Raw genomic sequence first — 21,552 nt, 5'->3', positions numbered from 1 at the left:
GGGGGGGGGGGGGGGGGAAGGAATCTTTGTTTTTAGAAAGGAATTGTTCATTGGAAAATGGGGGGACAGTCATTCCCTATAGCTAGGAAGAGTTTTAATATCAGGAGGGCAAATCTGGGGCTCAGTAGAAGAAAGAGCTGTTTAACCACCTGAGCTAGCTGACCATCTGTCAGGGACATAGTTGGGTAGTAGGGAAGAGGCCTGGCACGGGGTTGGAAGTGACACTAGATGATCTCTAAGGAAGTGTGGTTTGGGTTTTTGTGTCTAGGAGACTCAACTTTGAATCTTGGCTCTGATGCTTATTAGCTCTGTCACTTTATTTCTTAGAACATCAGTTCCTCTGGAGATAATATAGTAACTACTTATAGAATTTCTGTGAGGATTAAATAAATTGATATAAATAAAGCACTCAATACAGTGACTAGTACTCCATTAATGTTAATTACTATCATTACTTAAAGCACCCTTTCAGTCATAAAAAGATATAAATGTTTTTCAAGGAGTAGTGATGAAGGATTTTCTATATCCCCCACATACAATAACTTAAGCTCTGTGTGGACAGACACTACATCCTGTTAATCTTCCTACCTAGAGCCCTTGGCATTCAGCCTGACATTCCTTCACTCATTCATTTCATTACACTTAACACACATTACACATAAATAGAGTAACTGTTTTCATTAGGAAGAAGCAAAGCAACAAACAGGCAAACCTCTACTGTCTCCAGAAGCACTTGGCTCATAGAAAATTAAAAATGTAACAAACATTACCTGTTCCAAAGCCAATCCGAAGACCTCCCAAAAACTGGTTGGTTAATTTGTAATGGTCCCAGACAGTAAGCTCTACACAGGCTTCTGTCAGATCTTCAGGCCTGAACCCATCATACACCATGGTGTGGTTGAAGACAGGGTTGGTGGTTTTCCCTACAGCTCTCGTCTTTTGGCGACTTTTCCTACTTGTATCTGGAAGGATGATACTACAAAAGGAATCATTGTGAAAGCATTTTAATGAGATGGCGAATATTTACACCTTCAGTGCACTTCAGCACAGCTACTGAAGACTGGCAGAAGGAAACGGAAGGAAAAAGAGTGTAGAGAGGCAGCGGTGATGGTGATGGTGACGGTGATGATGGGGATGGGGATGGTGGTTGTGGTGCTGGAGTGGTCATGGTGGGGTGGGGGTGGTCATGAGGGGGTCATGGGGGTGGTAGTGAAGGTGGTAGTGTTGGTGACAGGTGATTATGGGAGTGGTGGTGGTGAAGGTAGTGGTGTTGGAGGGGATTATGGGGATGGTGGTGGTGGTGGGGTGGCAGTGATGATGGTGGCAATGGTGGTGGCAACATTCTGCTGGAGAGACTCTTCATTACGGTGGACCAGACTTGCTTTGAAACCTGACTCTGCCACTTATTGGCTGTGTATTGTAGGGAAAGTCACTTAATCTCTCACTTGCTTCTTCATCTTTAAAATGAGAACCATGATACCTACTTCATAAGGTTAATACTAGAATTGCATATGAAGCAAACAACTTGGTTCAGTGCTTTCATTTAGTAAGGGCTCAATATGGTAGCACTTGCTTGAGGATTCCTTTAAAATTTGGAAACATGATCTAGTCCTGATTATCTCTTTTCTGTTTTATTTTTTAATTTTTTTTAAAATGTTTTGTTTATTTCTAGGAGAGAGAGAGAGAGACAGCGTGAGCAGGGGAGGGTCAGAGAAAGAGGGAGTCACAGACTGAAACAGGCTCCAGGCTCTGAGCTGGCAGTCAGCACAGAGCCCGACGCGGGGCCCGAACCCACGAACCGCGAGATCATGACCCAAGCAAAAGTCGGATGCTTAACCGACTAAGCCACCCAAGGCGCCCCATCTCTTTTCTGTTTTTAACCTACCTATTTATTCTTATAAATACAAGAAGGTCTGAAAGTTGTCTCAGAATGAGAGACTGCCTTGAACTGAAAAATCTTACCAGATGACATCTATGAATAATGTGTATAGAGAAAATCACAGATAATGTTATATAAACATAAGCAGCTACAACTGGTCTTCTGGAAGAATTGATATAGGTAAAATTAGTCACGGGGAGCTAAGAAAGTACACTAATATCTGTTTAAACACTACTGACTAGATGCCAGGCATTTATATGTATAAGTGAGAAAAAAGTTCGCCACTTAAAAACTCAAATTAGGGGTTCATGTCACAGATCCCTCTAGTCTGTGTTGCCATTGCCCCAAGTTACTTCATTCAAACCATGAATGATAAGTTTCAGCATCATAGATAGAGAGACCTGAAACCAACCAGCAAAGCCTGGGCTATGGTAGAAATGAGAGAGGCAGAGTTGTCAATACTGTTACCATTTAACAAAAGAATTTAGATGGCTGCCCCTTAGTAGTGGTAGGTCGAGACATTCCTTCACCCAGATGTGCACTTCTCCGGTTGTAGGAAGCTTTTTACCTGTAATTGAAAAAGGGCAGAAAATAAAATTTCACTGCCATTCCTCTCTTGGCAATATTGTGTCCAAAGATGCCAGCCTAAAAATGGTCTGGCACAGTGATGCTAGCTAGAGCTCCATGATACGATCCTAATTGGTTAAATCTATATATTCTTAACTAAATCTTCCCTAGTCTGGCTGCACTGACCTCAGATAGCTCTATGCAAATAATTTATATCGATTCCAAGTATAGAGTATTAAGTCATTCTGTTTGGGTTTGGCTTGTTTCAAGATAAATTATTGAGATCAGGTATGTAAATCATCCATTTACAGTTATACTCAAAACAACTCCATGAAATGCATATTCTTCTCAAATATTAATACTGTTAATGGGAGGCATTTGAAACATAATGAGTATAAAGTAACCAAAACAGGTACTGGCTAAGGTACAGCCACTCTTGCTAAATGTGGTTACATACTTTGTGGCAATGTTGTATACACACACATAATAACTAATGTTATGGACAGGGGATTACTGAGAAGTTTAGTTGTTGGCTAGGCTGGGTGCACATGGACAGAGGACCACTACCACATTTTTCTGAATGCGTTAACCCAGTCAACCTATGGGAATTTAATGAGTATCTATTATGTGTTTAGCCCTATACTAGTAATGTCATTGGAAACAAGGAATATAAGAAATCTAAGTTCTTGGGAAATGTTTACACTTAAGCTAAAAGGAGTAATTCAAATAAAAACTATAAAAATGTAATATAGAATGAAATGCCAAGTTATTAATGTAATGTTCTAGGTGATGATGTGATCAATGAGGGTGAACACATTTGACCAAGTAAAGCTTTATGGAAAAGATGGAGCTTCATCTAAGACTTGGATAGGTTGAGAAGAGGAAGCCATTCCAGAGAAGAGAAACTACATGAACAAAATATCAGACAAGGTGGAGCCCATCACAACATATAGTGGTGGAAAACAGGCTGGCAAAATTTCTATGCATGTGGACCATAAATGATAGGATAGAAATTACATATTTTTTAAAAATCTGCCTTTTAGGAAGATCCAGAAGTAACAAGACGGTGGTTTGGCAGCCATATGGGCCTAAAGATATGTTTTGCTTGCCCTCCAATTTTTTTTTAACTGAATTAAAATGCTGCTTCTAGTTCAATCACTGCCCTTACCATCCAAGATTTCTTTCATCCCACTAGTTTCACTGCCTGGCTACTGAAAGCATTTGAGTTGCAACCTCTGATTTCAGTCATAACATTCATACAGATTTTAAGGAGAAAAACTTGGAGGACTTGCTTGGGAAACGAGAAGCGACTGGCATTCATTTCTTGCTAGTCTCTTGCTCCTTAACTGGGCTGGAGACCTGAGGCCCTAACATCAAGGATGCAGTTAGGAATCTTGCGGAAAAAGCTTTCTATCCTGCTAAGACTTTGAGAATGGAGAACAAATCAAAGCACTCTAATTTCCTAGGGGCTCCAAAGGAATCCTTCTAATTCTTGCCTGTGAGGAACACCCAGGCTCCATTCTTAACACAGTGCTACCAATAGGTCCAAATTCAGAATACAGGAAAGGCCATTCACACTATGAAGATACCAACTTTTTGGAGAGTGAGGTGATAGTTCAAACAAGAATTGTAAACTAGAGAATTCTGTAAACTGAAGATTTTTTTTTCCCATGGAAACAGAAAGTAGAATGGTGGTTATCAGGGGCTGGGAGAAAGACATGGTGAGGCTAAAGTTTAACAGGTACAGAGTTTCAGGTACACAAGATGAAAAAAGGTCTAGAGATCGGCTTCAAACAATGTGAATATGCTTAACCCTACAAGTGGTACAGTTCATAATGGTTAAGATGGTAAATTTTATGTTACGTGTTTTTACCACAATAAAAAAAAGAGAATTATCAACTATAAATGGACTCATTTGGTCCATACAATTACTAAGTTAATAATTTTGTTCAGGGTTTCTCCTTTGAAAATATCACAGAGTTCGAAGAAATCCTTGGAGAGGGAAGGGATCAGGAAAGGACATAAATCTGGATGGAAAATCATTACATACCAGGAATTGGCTCTGGGACATACTGGAGAGCTAACTTCATTTCACCTCTGTTTTCTGCTTCAAGGGCAACTGGTGCTGTCTGGAAAATGAAGGACACTGTCGGTAAGTGTGAGACACAAACTATTTTACTGTTTGTTGGTATTCTGTATTAGGACAAAAACTGCCCATTTCTGTGACTATTTACCACCCATGAGTGTCCTGGATTAACATTTCCTTCCCCATGAGAGCTAAACTCTTGCTTTTATACCTGGGAAAGGCATACTGTGTATCTTGGAAAGACTTGCTTGGTACCCAGAAAACATCTCAAGGCCTTTAGTCTCAGAGATAGTAAAGAAACCAGAATGGCTTTCTTGGAGATAGGAGAAATGCTCTGGGATGCTTTGGTTTATATAAAAACACACAAATTTTGTTAGACACCCAGCCAGATGTAAAACTATTTATTTGTGTTATTCTCTTTTTTTGAAGAGTGTGGGGACAGCACGGGGGAAGAAAAGTCAGACATTACTTTTTCAAAGCTGCATTAACCTGATTATTTCAGATCACATGGCTTGATGTCTATAAGAACAACAAAGACTGAACAATAATTTTAAAATGTAGATCTATTATTTTTAAGTATAAAAGAGCTGGTTTCACTTTCAAATTCTGGTCCTTTAGAGCCTTATTGCCAAAACATGGCTATATATAAGAACCAAGGGAAGGGGCACCTGGGTGGCTCAGTCGGTTAAGCGTCGACTTTTGCTTAGGTCATGATCTCGCGGTTCGTGGGTTCGAGCCCCACGTCGGGCTCTGTGCTGACTGCCAGCTCAGAGCCTGGAGCCTATTTCGGAGTCTGTGACTCCCTCTCTCTCTGACCCTCCCCTGCTCACGCTCTCTCTCTCTCTCTCTCCTAGAAATAAATACATAAATAAAAACATTAAAAAAAAAAAAAAGAAACCCAAGGGAAATGAGTTTAAAATGAAAAGCTTTTGACATCTTCTAAGGAATTCACATCCAGTGAGTCTTGAATAAGTGCGTGCTCCAGGTGATTTTGATGCAATATTTGGGAACCATTTCTTAAGCAGAAGTGGTTTATTATGGAGATGCTAAACAATGATTTTTATTTTTTTAACAGTTTAAAAAAATTTTTTAATGCTTTATTTCTTTCTTTCTTTTTTTTTTTTTTACAAATAGTTTATTGTCAAATTAGTTTCCACATAACACTCAGTGCTCATCCCCACAAGTGTCCTCCTCCATGCCCATCCCCCCTCCCCCCCACATCCATCAGTCCAATGCTTTATTTATTTCTGAGAGATAGAGCAAGCATGAGCAGGGGAGGGTCAGAGAGAGAGGGAGACAGAGAATCAGAAACAGGCTCCAGGCTCTGAGCTAGCTGTCTGCACAGAGCCTGATGCAGGGCTCGAACCCGGGAACCGCGAGATCATGACCTGAGCCGAAGTTGGACGCTTAACCAACTGAGCCACCCAGGCGCCCCTAAACAATGATTTTTATTATTGATATTCATCACTTCCAGCTGGAATCATACCCTCACACTGGGAATTAAAAAAAAAGACTAAACAAATTTATTTCAAGGAATTAAAGAATTATTAACATGGACAGGACAGAAATGGAGATCTTTGAGTCTGACATTTTTTGCTTTTCACCTTGAGGCATCAGCTAATTTTGAAGTAGTGCCAAACTAGAGCATAATAGAAAGGAATAGACTTAGACATACTCTATCAGTGGTTCTCAAAGAATGGTCCCCAGGCAAGACGTTTTATCGCAATCAGCAACGGCTAGAAACTTGGGCCCAGATGTTACTGAATCAGAAACCTTGGGAATAGGGCCCAGAAATCTGTATTATAATAAGTACTTCAGATGAACTGGATGCATGCTAAAATCTGAGAACTACTTCTCTTTCACTTGGAGCTCCTGAAAGGCCATAGCCTAGGAACCTGAGCAAACAAAAATTACGTGAGACCACATGAAAACTGAAACCCAGCTTCTAGTTGGTTTATTTTCAGATTAAAGTGGTCTGTCCCCTCTCTGTGTATCAGACACAAAAGTAAACCCTCTCAATGTACCCCTGGAGTTCTCATATACAATGTCTAGCATATAATAAAAAATGAACTGGCATACCAGGACAAAGGACCAAAGGACCAAACTAAGATAAAAAATTAGATTACAGAGACATACAAATGGTTAGGATATTGGGTTTTCATACACATAATTTAAATAACTGAGAAATGTGTTCATAATGATAATGTTAAGATAGAGAATTTTAGCAGAGGAGTGATCTAAGAAAAATCAAATGAAAATATAAATCTGAAAAATGTGATTGAAAACCTGTAGGATGGGTGTTTTAGACATAGCAGATAAGAAAATTATTGAATAGAAACACAGGTTAGCAAAAACAAGCCAGCTTGAATTCTGGAGAGGAGAAAAAAGAAAAAAAGGAGAATAGAAAATACAGAAAAGCGCCTAAGAGACATATTAGAGAGAGTAAAAAGATATAATGATCCCAAACAATGGATAACCATTATTAATTAAAATACAGTTTATAGTAGCTTTCTCCTACATGCCAGGCCCCACACCAACCAACCAACCAACCAACGAACCAACCAACCAAAAATGGCAGAACTTACCTTTCGCTTCAGTGGGTACCACTTCAGTTGTTTATTCTGTTTGTTGTCCCAATCCCAAGTTTCCAAGTCAAGTTCTACTTCCCCTAGAAAACTATTGCGCTTAAATGTATCCCGATGCCAAACGGACAGGTTCAGCTTTTGTGTTTTTAAGATTTGCTTTTCGACCTTATACTGCAGATCAAAGAAGGAAATTAAAGTGGTGAGTAATATTATTTTGTGCCAAAGCTATGACACAGAGATGAAGAGAAAAGTCATCTGTACAGAGCAGGTTTCCTCATCTGCTAGGTTTCAAGTCTCAAAAATATTGCAAAGTCATCTTATTCTTAGTGTCTTGTTTCAAAGAGCTAAATCCATCTTTCACAAAAGATTTTCTTTCTGCTTCTGGAAAAGTAAACCATGGTTCATATATCATAGCCAGTAATAGCTCTCTAAAAACAAAAGCCAATTTTTCATTTTTTACTGGATGTTTTTAGTTCAAACTAGATATAACATAAATCCAATTCAGTCTAAAAATGCTAATGAAGTTTAAACCTGTGGTCTGTTTTCTACCTAAGGACAAGGTATTTTTTGTAATACAGTCTATTTTTTAGAGCAGTTGTAAATTTATAGCAAAACTGAACAGAAAGTACAGAGAATTCCCATATACCATTTGCCCCTATTTATACACAACACCTCCCCCTATAGATATCCTGCAATGACAAGGAACTTTTCAAGTAAAGATATATTTGGGGTTTTTTTCCTGATTCATATGGTTAAGTGGAAAATATTTGGCATCCTAACAGTTTTTTGTCTAAGATGTAGTCAATCCTAGATTGTATATAATCATGGAAGGGATAATAGTACTTCTAACCTAAAAATAATCTCTATTTGGTTTTATGATGTACTACTTGAATGTCCATTTTGGTTGTAGCAAGCTGGTGTTTCTCTGAGCTTACCATTTTAGTTAGGTGGCTTTTTCTGAGTAAAGGGTTGAAGTAGCTGACCTAGAAACAGCTCTGGTATGGAGGTATATCACAGTCAAACTGTAATTACAAACTGGCTACAGAAAATATATAAAAAATTGACCCATGGATGACTAAAAATTAATTTAATTCTGCCTATTTCCTCAGAAGATAATCAAAGAGTTGGACAGCCTTTTCAGAAAGAGGGAATGAATGACACTTCTTATATTTTCAGTTTTAAATTATAACTAAGGCAGCATTATGCAGGTGGGGGGGGTGAGGGAAATATGGTTATTTGAGGCAGGTATAGTTTCTATTCATCTGTCCATCCATCTATCCATCCAATAAACATTTTTTGAGTACCTATCCAGACACTGTATTAAGAGTCAACATGTGTTTAATATATGCTAATCACTTTGCACATATTAAATCTTGCAATGTTTACAACTACTGAGGTAGATAGGTAGGTACCATTATTGTCTCCCTGTGGCAGATCTGAAGTACAGACAGGTTAAGTCATTTGCCCAAATGCACACAGTTGATAAATGGCACAGAGCTGGACCCTGCCCTCCTGGAACTTACAGTTTAATGGGAAAGCAGACAACGAAGCTAATAGTTCAACTGCTGAGTGTTAACAAAGCCTGATATAAAACAAGGTGACTAGGGCAGCAGACCACAGGGCAGCCTGATGGGTTAAGGACAGCCTCTCAAAGGAAGAGGTATTTAAGGCTATAGGAGCTAGTTAGGGATAGAATATGGGAAAAAGCACTGCAGCCTGATGGAAGTCCAGCAGTGTGAGAAAAGAGTCAGTTCCACCATAGAACAGAAAGGAATCAGGGTGAACCTAAACAAAGACTCTGAAATTGGAAAGAGGAGGCTGGAGCCCAGGTTGTGGAGGGACTGGTAACATGTTAAGGATGAACTTGCCTCTAAGGGTAATGGGAATCCTAAAAGATTTTAAGCAGAGAAATAACATGATCAGAATTATGCTTTTGGTATATCATTTGGTTACAATGCTCAATGCTGTCAGCTGTGTATCTTTGAGCAAGTTCCTTTGTTTCTCTAAGCTTCACCTGCCTCATCTGTGACACACAGAACACATGCAACATTCATGGTGTATGGTCTCATGGAAGGCAGTTTCTCAGAAAATGTTTATTCCTTTCCTTCTTCTCTCCCTGTGACTGACTTCATCTATAGAGATACTACCAAGAAGACATGGCTATTTAGGGGTGCCTAGGTAGCTCAGTTGGCTAGGGTCGGACTTTGGCCCGGGTCATGATCTTGGTGAGTTTGATCCTCATGTTGGGCTCTGTGCTGACAGCTCAGAGCCGGGAGCCTGCTTCGGATTCTGTGTCTCCTTCTCCTTCTGTCCCTCCTCTGCTCATGATCTCTCTCTCTCTCTCTCTCTCTCTCAAAAATAAGTAAACACTAAAAAAATTTAGAAGACATGGCTATTTAAACATAATCACAGTGACATATCATCATTTAGGATTTTCCTAGACAGAGAGTTCATAGATACCCGTAGTATCTCATTATACACAGGATTCAAAGTCTTCTTCACTACAAGTGTTTTCTTCTTGCCCATCTTGCCCTTGTCTGGTAACAAATAGGTCTTTACATATCTAAAAAGAGAAGTGGAAAGACAAAGAAGGTCAGAAAAAATAAAAGTGATGTTTCCATCTCTACTTTGAACAATGCATTGGTAATTGACAGAAATAATTAATTTATGTCACTGAGAAAAGCGCTAAGTAAATAAATGTTCTCACTAATGTCTTTTATACTTAAACGTTTAAACACATTGCAGCAGAACTGATCATTTCATAATTGTTTTGAAAACTTTTAAAGGAAATTTCCTGAGCGCCTTTTTTCTTTGGCCTTACTTGACGTGGAGAGTGGTGGGGGACAGACCTCTAATGTAGTGCTTAATTTTACTGGCTTGTTTCCAATTAAGAAAAGACTTTGGTGCTTGCAGAACTTTTCAAAAAAATTTTTGTTACTGCCTTTTGAAAACAAAAATTACTCTTAGCACAAACCTAATCAAGTCACATTCAATGGGGTATACTGACCCCAATTGTTTTTATAACAAAAGCATGGATTGGGCTTATGCCAGCAAAATAATTGAGAACCTGACTTCTGCATAAGTGAGGAATGCCATTCAACTTTTGCAAATATACTGAAGTATCAATTAAGCCACTGATTTAAAAGATGAGCTGGTAATTTCCCCTAAAGTTTTTCTGTAAAATAGAAGTTAAATTTAGAATCTATCTCAGTCTAGAGTCTTAAGTCTTTCTGCACCACTGAACATTCTGAAGTATGTCCCTAATTTTAGAGAAGCTTGAATGTCATGGGAACAGACTGGGTTCAAGCCCTCATTCCCAGTTTTGGTGCTGACTCTGAATTTATGTAAATAGATCACTTATCTTCTCTGGCCCTGATTTCCTTATCTGTTAAAAGAATGAATGGGACAAGATGGCCTCAAAGGTCCCTTCTAACTTGAGACATTCTGTGCTTCTCTGACATTTTTATAGTTTAATAAGTTTGGCATATGAATTTATAAAGTAAATAAAACATCAGTTCTCCCAACTTTTCTTCTCAAACATTTCCTTTTGACATAGTCACACATATATTCTCCTCTTAATTTCTTTCTTTCTTTCCCAATTTCTACAAGATTATGGATAACTAAGGGAAAACAGTGACTTCAAATTGTACTTACGGGTCTGAGCGCTGTTTTTTAACATCTGCTGCTGCTAAGTCTTTACACTGGGCCACAAAGACATGCAACTCCTTCAGTGAGTCCACATAGTCGATTGCAAACTGAATATTTCCTTTCACTTCCAGATTGCCAAAGTCTCCACTGTAAACGCTCATCACACTGCCGCTCACCTGAAAACATCCGAAATACACAGTGTTTGTTTCTATCTCTTTCCCGAACCCAATAGAAGGATCATGAGTATAATCTTTGCTTGCCATTATTTCTCTAGTTTGCATTTAAAGCAGTTAATAAAATATGGCATAAAGACAGACCAGCACAGACAACCTGACATGGTATATGGCACAACTAGTGTGTAAAAAAAAAAAATTATCTCTAAAAGATACAGATGAAAAGTGAAATGCAAAGTTATTTAGATACTGGTTCATTTCAAAGCAGGGGGATTTTATGGTAGGGGGCATTCAAAGTTCCATTTTTAGGCATGCTTAGTATTTAAGACACTAAAGAAAGAGGATGTGAGAAACCCCAGGCACACAAATCACAATGACACAATGCTCTATCAAATTTCCAAGGCACTAAAAAGGAATTTTACTATGTTACTCATCCACTGAATCTAGGAAAATGCTTACTGGGCCATAAGCCTTTAGAGGTCAAGAAGGGTAGAGAATGGATGATTGATGAAGGCAGTTGAAAGCCTTCCCAAGGCCATACATTTGATTGTTATCAGCAGAAATACAATTTAAACAGATTTTTTTTAAAGTTTGAGAAATGGGAGGTTAGTAAGAATTTAAGTACAGCTTTATCATTTGATTAACATACCTGGTGAGATATGTGCATGTGTATGTATATCAGAGAACTATTTGGGTAAGTATATGTGGATGTATTTACATATATATATATATATATATGTCTACACACATACTACATGCACAATGACTGATCTCACTTTATGAAAGAAGTTTTAGGTAAAGTCAAATTTTCTAAAGCCAACATGAAAACTACACTTGAGGAGCTATCTTTTTAAAGCCCCATTCTGAATCCCTCTGTAAGGCAAAGAATTCGCTCTCCTATTCTTTCATGTGAATCAGGACCTTTAGTCATCAGGTTTGCTAAAAAAGCGATACAATTCTGTACCTGCAAACAGAATATAAAACATATCTGATATAAGCAGAACTTAACAATAGTTACCCCTTTTTTTGCACAGAAAAATGCAGTGGTTCTTCTTGTTGGTAATTTAGGCTTATTTCTGAAGTACTTACATCCAAAAAAACCATACTCGTTTGTAACGGATATGAACTCTTTTTATGCTTAAAAAAAGAAAAACAAAGATTTAGCTAGCCAGAAGCTAATTGTGGGTTAGAGAAAAAGCTACTGCCCTTGGAATCTGGGAAATACAACGGGGGCCATTTTATACTAAGAAGGAGCATGGCAAGCAAGGTTCACAGAAGCAGAGAGATATTAACACAGAGCTGTTGTTTACATACAGAAGACAGGGACGTCATGCCAGAGGAGCTGCTAAGATTGGTTAGAGAGCTTGGGCTCTTCTTGTGTCTGCTGAGCTGGTAACTGCTTTCTGATGCTGTATCTGTTTCTCTGTCATCACTCTACAAAACATCATATAATATACACAAAATTTAAATTCAGGATGAGTGAAGATCAGAATCTCAATTTAGAAAAATATGCTATCTTGGTATGCCAGGGATCTATGAACATTTCTAAAGGTCAAAGGACACTAGTCACTAGTGCTAATCACCAGGGAATGGGATTCAAGATGAAATAGGTGGTCTATCTTGGACCTCACCTAAGGGGGAGAGCAGTGTTTCGCTACCAAAATAACAAAGTGATTTTTTTTTTCACCTACAAGGTGGGCCCAGGTGATACAGAAGGCAGCACTACAGTGAGTTTTCTTGTTACTCTCTTAGTGTTATGTATTTATGTTACTTGGGGAACTTTACTGATAGATATGAGAAATTAACTTTACCCAGACAATAAAAGGCCTAAGATATACTATCAAAACATAAAATATCATGTTTAATTCCTCTCATTATTAACATAGACTTGTCTTTCCAAAAATTCAAATCTTTTACTTGAAACATATTAAACTAGAAAAATAAATGCCAGTTTGATCTGTTTCAACTAGAAGTTATATATATGTATGTGTGTGTCTGTGTGTGTCTATTTTAAAATGTTTAAATGACCTCTTGTATATTTCCATAGTGCTATTGTGCTTATCTTTTTATTGCTATAGGGAAGTATATATTAAATTATGTTTATTAGTGTGTATTAAATTCTACCCACATTAGATTTTAACAAATTTTTTAAAAAAGTAATATTTTAAATATATACCAGGAAATATTTACCTGGCTCAAGAAAAAAAAAGTGGCAAAAATAAATTTTATTATATTCAGAGCTAAAGTCTATTAGATAGTACCTTTAAAAATTCATGGTTAAGAATGAGCTCCTTTTGGGGTTAGAAAGTTTATGGAGCAGTTCAGTGGAGTTAGGAAAATATCTGTATGGAGTAGTTAGTTCATGCCAACATATTCTAGGACCATGCAATTATGTATCAGTATAACAGATGCCAATTCTAATGCAGATTAAGGAAGGAGTTAAAGAAAAACAAAATTTATGACTCGTATGGATAAGAAAAAAATCCTCCCTCAAGGATTAAGAACGAAGAAAACAGTACCATACCTTTTAAATGTCTCTGTTGTCACACGCTCTCCCCGCATGCTTACAGTCCATTTCCCTCTATTATAGCATGTACTATGGTCTACCTAGTATATCTGGTCACTAGTGAATTACTGGAGGATGGGATCCTGTCTTGTTGACCTGGAACACCAGTTTTCACATAGCAGGTACTCAATAAATGTGAGTGATGCTAAACTAAGCCTCAAAGGGATAGTGGACAAAGGCGCAAAGCCTGGTTTCATGTCCATTTCCTTTAACATTCAGTCTGACCCATGTGCTTTGAAAGACATAGACAGCTTAATTTGGCATCTCTGATGCATAAACTCAAATGACTTGGACTTTCTTTGGTGTGGACCTATGAGGCAGCACATTAAAAGTAAAGGAGGAGAAAAATGAAAAACCAGGAACTGGTATCACTGGCCTCTTTAGTTATTATATAGCTTATTCATATGACCAACCAAGACCAAAGCCTATTTACAAAGGTATAAAACCACAGGAACTCCTTGAGGTGCCCACCAGTGGCTTCCAACTAATGATTTAGTTTCAAAGAATGAGTGAATCTTTTCAAAGGAACTATAATGTGGGTTGTTATGCATATGAAAGGGTGAATATTTGCAAATACAGTTCATCTAAGGCCCAAGAATAAGCAATGAGAAGGCTAGGAGGTCAGGGAGGAGGTATGTAATTTATATGCTGTATAGAACTTTCCTCCTATTTCATCTACTAAGAGAATGCTTAACAATAAAGCTTTTTATGTTACCATCAAAAATCAGACCTGAACTGCAAATAGTAACAGCTAGCATTTACTGGGTATTTACTGTGTGTCAGGCACTGTGCCCTGTGTTTTCCCTGCATTATCTCACTGACTACTCACAACCTAATCAGATAGGTACTAGGAAACCAGATTCAATGAAGGTAAGAAACCTGCCCATAGCCACACAGCAAATGTGTAGCACAGCTAGGAGTAGGAATGTCTAATACCAAGCTCCAACTACCCCTGCTGCAAGAACAGGGAATTTTTTCTTTAGTTTTCTTTACTTTTTGGCTTTTTACATTTTTATTTTAATTCTAGTTAACTTACTGTGCTATATTAATTTGAGGTGAACAATATAGTGATTCAATAATTCCATACATCACCCAGTGCTCCTCATGACAAGTGCACTCCTTAATCCCTGTCACCTCTTTAACCCATCCCAAAACCTAGAACATGGAATCTTAATTAAGTCAAAGGACCTGAGTTAAAATCCTAGATCTACTTTTTAACAGCTGTTGGGATTGGGGAAAGTTATTAAACATCTCAGGCACTTCCCTGTTTTATAAAATGGAGAAAATAGTACCTAAATATTTAGTTAGTGAGAGTTAGATATCAGAATGAATATTAAGTGCCTGGTATTTACAAAGTATTCAGGGAATAGCAGATAATAGTCCTATTCTGACCTGAGACAGTAGGCATAATGGCTAACCATGAAAATCAGATCAGGACTCCAGTCCTGGTTTGACCCTTTTGTAGATGAGTGATGTTATTTACCTCTCCCCATGTTTCCTTACCTGTAATGTCTGGGGATAATGATGGTGCCCACCATCCAGGCTTGTGGGAGGAATAAAGGAGATAATGTATGCATACTGCCTACACCCAGTTGATATCCTTAAGGTCGGCTGTGTTACTGTCACTCTATTATTTACCATATGCTTTCAAGCTAGTCATGCTACCCAGACTAAGTTTCACAAATCAACTCTACTGTACACTACAGACTGGTTGTTTCATACCAACATATTTCTGTCTGGATTTCTTATTTTGTACCCACTTTGAAACAAAAGTCACGTTCCAAAATCAATGCAATTTGACTTTACCACCAAAATGAGTTGCTGTTTGAGTCAAATGAGACATGCCATGCCTCATTCCAGGATCAACAACACTACCTCTATTGATAGGAAAGGCCAAGGATCAGTCCTGCTGACCTCTTTGGTCTCTGCCACAGCTGAATACAAACTCACCAACCTTGGCAGAGCAAATCCACCTATTTGGTTCCATTTTTCTGAAATTACAAAAGACAAACTTGCCTCATCTTGGAGAAATGCTGGAACGGACTTGCTCATCCTTTTGAGTTTGTCAGGGTGGGAAAACTGATTATCAGGCTGTGAAGGCACTGTGGAAACTAAACAGCAGCATTTCCATTCAAAATTATCCTCACAATTATCAGACAAACATAAAGCATAAGTTGAAAACACACTTTTCTTCTATCTGTGAGTGAGATATTTTTATAAAAAGGTTAAAGGCACAGTAGTTCACATGCACAGGATCCTAAGATAAGCAACGTGCAGTTTTTATAAATTATACAGAGAGAACTAGCAAGGAGATGAACCAATTGAAAATAAGAATTAGGGGCGACTGGGTGGCTCAGTTGGTTAAGTGGCCAACTTCAGCTCAGGTCATGATCTCATGGTTCGTGAGTTTGAGCCCCGCATCAGGCTGAGTGCTGACAGCTCAGAGCCTGGAGCCTGTTGTAGATTCTGTGTCCCCTCTCTCTGTCTCTGCCTCTCCCTGGCTCTGTCTATCAAAAAATAAATAAACATTAAAAAAAAAGAATTAGTTTAGAAACTGTTCATTTTTATTCATCTGGAGGTGGAGTTGAATTATATTAAAACAGAGCCATTGTGAATCAGTTTTAACTTATTTTTCATATCAGATTCAAACTACACAATGTGTGATTTATTGGTTCATCTCCTTGAGATGTATTTTTAAAACATGCTTCAGGCTGAAAAACTATTTCATTGGACAGTAAGGATCTCCATACAGAACTCAATCATAAACGTCCTCGCTACTGAGTGGCAAATAGAAGGCTTTTTGTGATTATGAGGATCACTTCTCTGATAGTGTTCCTCACTCAGAATTGTGAAAGACTATGATTTCAAACTGCTTTTTTAAACAAATTTTTAGACCTATTATTTAGACACCTTAATTTAGATACTCTTTGATACAGCAAGTATATATGTGGAAGTCACAATGAGATCATGAATTCTATTTCTCATTTGTGTAATTCTAGTTAGAAATCTATTTCCTTTAATAATTAGGGTCTGGGGCACCTGGGTGGCTCAGTCAGTTAAGTATCCAATTCTTAATTTTGGCTCAGGTCATGATCTTGTGGTTTGTGAGTTCAAGCCCCCTCATTGGGCTCCGTGCTGACAGTGAAGAGCCTGCTTGGGATTCTGTGTCTCCCACCCTGCCTCTCTCTCTGGTCCTTTCTCTTTTGTGCATGCTCTTTCAAAAAATAAACTAAAAAAAAAAAAAACACACAAAAAGAATCAGTGTCTAAGCTTTTCTTAAAGTGAATCAGAGCTTGCATATTAAACGAGTTAATATGTTTTAAGGCAATTAGAATAGTGCCTGGTACATAGTATACTCTATATAAGTATTTGCTAAAAAGTAAATATTATCTAATAATCTTTAAATTGCCTATTCAATGTGTTACAAATATACTGACTTGGTTTCAGCAGTGAAAGAGATACCAGGAAAACAGATAGATTAAAATCAAATTATATTTCTATATATGACTCAAAAGGCTCAAATTCAGCCCTAAGCATTAGTTAAATTCATCTTTGGTTAAAAGAAATCTAATGAAGGACAAATGAAAATTGAACTAGATATATTAAATATTTTATTATCCACCTAGTAATTCTTATCTAGCCTTTGGCTCACAAATGTATCAAAACACATTTTACGGTGACTCATGAGATAATATCTTCTTTAATTGCTTCCCATTAAACAATAATGTGTATGTGTGTATATTCAGGTGACTTACACTGAAGTGGTGTAAGACCAGGTCCCATGAGGGCACAGTACAGCCCAATGAGGACACAAAAACTTTTCATCCTCATGCTGCTTTCCATTATTTGCAAAATCTACATCTGCTACTCAAATGTAGTCAGTTTTACATTTATTGGGCTTTAGTTATTTATGTTTTAATCATGTATTTAATTTTGTTTTGTGGTAAGAATACAGTCTTCACTAGAGAAAAGCAATAATCTCAGCTAAGACATTAAAGTCATCTTGGATGTTATAAAATAAGAGAGAAATTAATTCATCCAGAATTCAGCACATGACTAGCCTATGTGGCTTGACCTAACTAAGCTGGGTCATGAATGAAAACACGGATACACTGACATATATGTTCATGTACTGTTTTCACTCCTCAGGCTAACTGTTGAACAAAACGTAACAAGATAAACCAAGATGACTAAGTCTAAGTATCTACCAGTTCAGAAGAAACGGGAGAAATCTCTTTACCCAACACCCTCAAGGGGCAGGAGTCTTGGTTCCTCAGCAACAGCTGGACAGAGAACACGCACTAAGAGCCGAAGCCTGGAGTGTCCTTTGGGCAGGTCATGTGCCAGAGCTCAACACCTTCCTCTCTGGCATGATCTCATAAGCAAAGTTTCAGATTTCAGACTAGATGTCACTGCCTTCTAGCATCAGCACTTTGTTTCTCTATCGAATGGCTCCCTCATTTAGCTGCTCTTCTCATTAAGACTTATTAGCACATCCAGACTGTTGGGAAACTGTTAATAAAAATTCTGTAGACTCCTGAGGGCAGCCATTTGTATCATCATCTTCATACCTATAGCACCTAGCATAATGAAACTGACTGAAAGTGGGAAGCTTAGAAGACACACATGCATAATCCATATACTTTGCTAGGACCCACAAACACCCTTTGAATGTGTTATTTGTCCTGGAGAGAGTAGTCAGAGTTAAGTACAGCAACCTTAAGATTGAACATAAAAGAGTAAATAATCATTATTTTTGATTGGTGGTGGATATTAATTAGCTGATGGGCATTAGTCACCACAAGTATACACTTACTTCTTAAGGCTCAGATGTTCACTTGCTCTATATATTGAGTATATACTGAGTTCAGTTTTGAAACTCAGAGCTTAAACCCCATACAGAATAAAACTTGCTTCCATAGGTATATAGTAAGGCATATACAACCATGCCACATACTTATAAAAGTATAATTCTTTCTTATGTGTAAATAAATCATAAATTGTTTCAGGTCTACAGTCTTGCATAAAGGCCACAGAAATCCTATACTCAAGACCATATACTGCAACATAAAAGCCAACTGATAACACAAGGTGCCAACTTCATTTTAAGCAAAGACTCAAAGAGCAGAGAGACTTACAAAAGTATAACAACACTCAGCAATAACATATATGTATATATTTATGTATAAAACATACACATATATGTCTACATAAAAATTGTTTAAGTATGTAACTCTTCCTCAGTAGAACCATGAATTAATCTTTCAACGCTGACAGCAGTAAAATGTTTTTATAAAACCCTTGTCAGAATGAAATAGTTTTGTAAGCTGCAAGAGTTTAGTACCAATAATAAATACTGCGTTATTAATAGTGTTAGTTATTTCAGTATATTTAACACCATAAAAAGTGGCAACATTTAGTCATTTGTGAGAAAGATCCTGCTACTCACTTCCTTGTATGCATTCATTTGTATCTGGTTCCTGATCTGCTTTTTGATCTACTCAGAAGAGCAACATTTAGAATAAATACCATTTTAACAGAAGGATTAAAGAGACATGAAAGTAAAGCCCAAATGTCAGTTTCACAACAGAGACTGCAGAATACATCCGACAGGTTTTTAGCCTGCTTTCATCTGATCCCTTAGTGACTCTTCATTAGCCGCTTTAGGGTCTCCTGTTCAACTAAAAATCCAACATCCAGCACAGGAGAAGTTTGGCATCTTTCCTCTAATTCACTGAGCCACACATAGCTTGGGAAATGGAAAGAGCACTGCACTAGGAGTCATGAAGCCAAGATTCTAGTTGCCACCTCCTTCCACTGACCAACTAGCTACAGGATCTTAGACAAGTCACCTAATTTCTTTGAGCTTTTCTTATCGGTAAATGACAATGAAAATCCCTGCCCCGCCTACCTCCATGAAGTTGTAAACATAAATGAAAAAGACCAAACCACGACATAAAAGTAAGGAACGACCTTTGAGGAGCTCTGATGCTGCATTTTATATGGAAAGCTCAGTTAATACACATTTTTTTATTATAGTAAAGGCAATTTACAAAACACAATTCCAGTCTACAAATATAAATTACACATTTGCAGAAGTGTTGAACTATAAAATATAAAAATCAGACTCATTTCCATCCCTTCCCCCGCCAAAGGCACTATTACCCTATGAATTTTATAACTGAGCCAAGTAATACTCAATCCATTGATAAAGTACAAAATCTTCTGCCTCTTGAATATTCAGAACAAGTTAATTTTACCTCAGTCTATATTTAGCTATTTAAATGACCCAGAGAGGATCCTGACTTCAGTTCTGGGACTCTCTCCTTTGAAGTTAAAGCTTTACCAGCTATGCCCAGAAGGATCCAAATGCTGAGATGTGCAGATCAAATACAGGAATAACTTAACCCAGGAACCCACCCGACACTTCCTGCCCTCACAAGAATTCTGCAAGTCAGAGTAGCAAAAATCAGCTCATACCCATAGAAATACAATTTCCTATTTATAGAAACCCTCCCTTGCCAAGGGTCTCTGATGAGATCCTCACAACGGTATCACCAGCAAAAGCCTTGAGAATACAGTTAGTATTAAATGCACCAAGTCAGAACCATTTCATAATAACTTAGGCACCATTCATCACATAGTGGCAAATGACGTTCTTCTATTTATCCAACAGCTGCGTCCCGGTGACTGCCCAAACCGCCCCAGACAGACATGCAAATACATAAAGATATTTACCATCTTCAGCACTACGTACTAATTCTTCTGGCAGATTATCTACTTTTGCTTGATCTGTTCAGGAGAAATTAACAAATGGTTAACACGGCTGACCCTTGGTGAGAGAGAACAATGAGACTGTCCCTGGAAGCCCCCGGAGTTTGAAGCAATTAGTCAAGATGCAGTGAGGGGTGCAACCAAGATGTCTTCCCCAAAATACTTTCTCTTTAGATTAGCTATTTGAACCAGTGCCATAGCGGGAGCTCCCATTTCAGCCCCGATGCAGCTTACATCAGCACACTGCTGCACACGGACTCCCAAGGGTTAGTGGGTTAGCTAAGAGCAAGCAATCGGCCAGCAGCAGAAGAAAACACAGGGCTGCAACAGCCTCTTTATTCTTCTGGAAAGGGTAAGATGCTAGCCATGACTAACACCTTCTCAAACCCATGGTCATTAACAAATATTTCTGTGCATGCATCATCATGTGTGTATGCCTCTGGGAGTCTTGCTTGGGAAGTCAACTGAAGAGATGTAACTGGGGACCAGCTGCTAAGTGGAATCTTGGCAGGCTAGTGTGAGAGTGGGTATCGGTATTTGGAAGGAGCGTGCAGGAATACCCGTCAGCTGATGGTGATTTTTTTTTTAACCCTACACATTCCTAACTACTTTAAAGCTGCACCATGGAAATAGCCCCATGCTTCACAGGCAAGAGGTTTGTCAAATCGGACAATTGTTGCTGAGTTTTGTTGTTGTTTTTTTCAGGACCCATCACCAACATCAGGAAGAACAATCAGGGCGGTCCAACAAAAGACTGGACTCCCTTTCTGTGGGAGCATTCAGGCGGATGTGGGGGGTTGGCCACCTGTTGAGAAGGCTTTAAAAAGAATTCCTGCATGGTGAGGAGGACTATAAAATGGGTGACCTTCAAGGTCACTTCTAACCCTGAGATTCTAAGTCTCTGGTGGGGACAGAACTGCATTCTAAACTGGGAAAATTGTCTTCAGAGTCCTGAAAATCTCTGATTTTTGGAATTATTTAATGGCATTTTCCTTTCCCTTTTTAAATTCAGACTTTTTAGTTTCAATTGCAGATGCCTAAAGCATATTCTAAACATGAGAATGGTCAACTTTCAATCATATGAGTTTGGCAGTGGTTAACTTTCATTCAATAAATTTTCTCATGACCCTCTGTACTCCCAGGGGTGCATCTTAGTTTAAAAACAATGAAGAGCAACCACCCTAGAAGTCATGATTTCTAAGTCACAAGTCCCTACAGATATTATCCTTTATGTTAGTACTCAAGAAGTCCTTCACCAATTAAAGGAGCAGTTG

At 38.1% G+C, this 21,552-nt stretch overlaps 1 protein-coding gene across 1 annotated transcript in view; it reads right to left on the bottom strand.

Annotated features, from left to right (window-relative positions):
• The window catches only part of SYTL2 (synaptotagmin like 2), a 116,520-nt gene that overhangs the window by 1,200 nt on the left and 93,768 nt on the right, over positions 1-21,552 (bottom strand). The window contains exons 10-19 of the mRNA XM_077778409.1: positions 20,243-20,296; positions 18,954-19,001; positions 15,521-15,615; positions 12,253-12,372; positions 10,772-10,941; positions 9,578-9,680; positions 7,118-7,288; positions 4,497-4,575; positions 2,348-2,447; positions 741-976 (exon numbers count right to left, since the gene is read on the bottom strand). Of these exons, the coding sequence (XP_077634535.1) occupies positions 741-976; positions 2,348-2,447; positions 4,497-4,575; positions 7,118-7,288; positions 9,578-9,680; positions 10,772-10,941; positions 12,253-12,372; positions 15,521-15,615; positions 18,954-19,001; positions 20,243-20,296 (1,176 nt within the window). The remainder of the gene's footprint in view (positions 1-740; positions 977-2,347; positions 2,448-4,496; positions 4,576-7,117; positions 7,289-9,577; positions 9,681-10,771; positions 10,942-12,252; positions 12,373-15,520; positions 15,616-18,953; positions 19,002-20,242; positions 20,297-21,552) is intronic.

The sequence above is a fragment of the Crocuta crocuta genome, unplaced genomic scaffold (genome assembly GCF_008692635.1).
Source record: "Crocuta crocuta isolate KB4526 unplaced genomic scaffold, BGI_CrCroc_1.0 scaffold1247, whole genome shotgun sequence".
In the NCBI taxonomy this organism is placed as follows: domain Eukaryota; kingdom Metazoa; phylum Chordata; class Mammalia; order Carnivora; family Hyaenidae; genus Crocuta; species Crocuta crocuta.
Note: the sequence above shows the minus strand (reverse complement) of the source record. Positions and strands in the feature narration are given on the sequence as shown.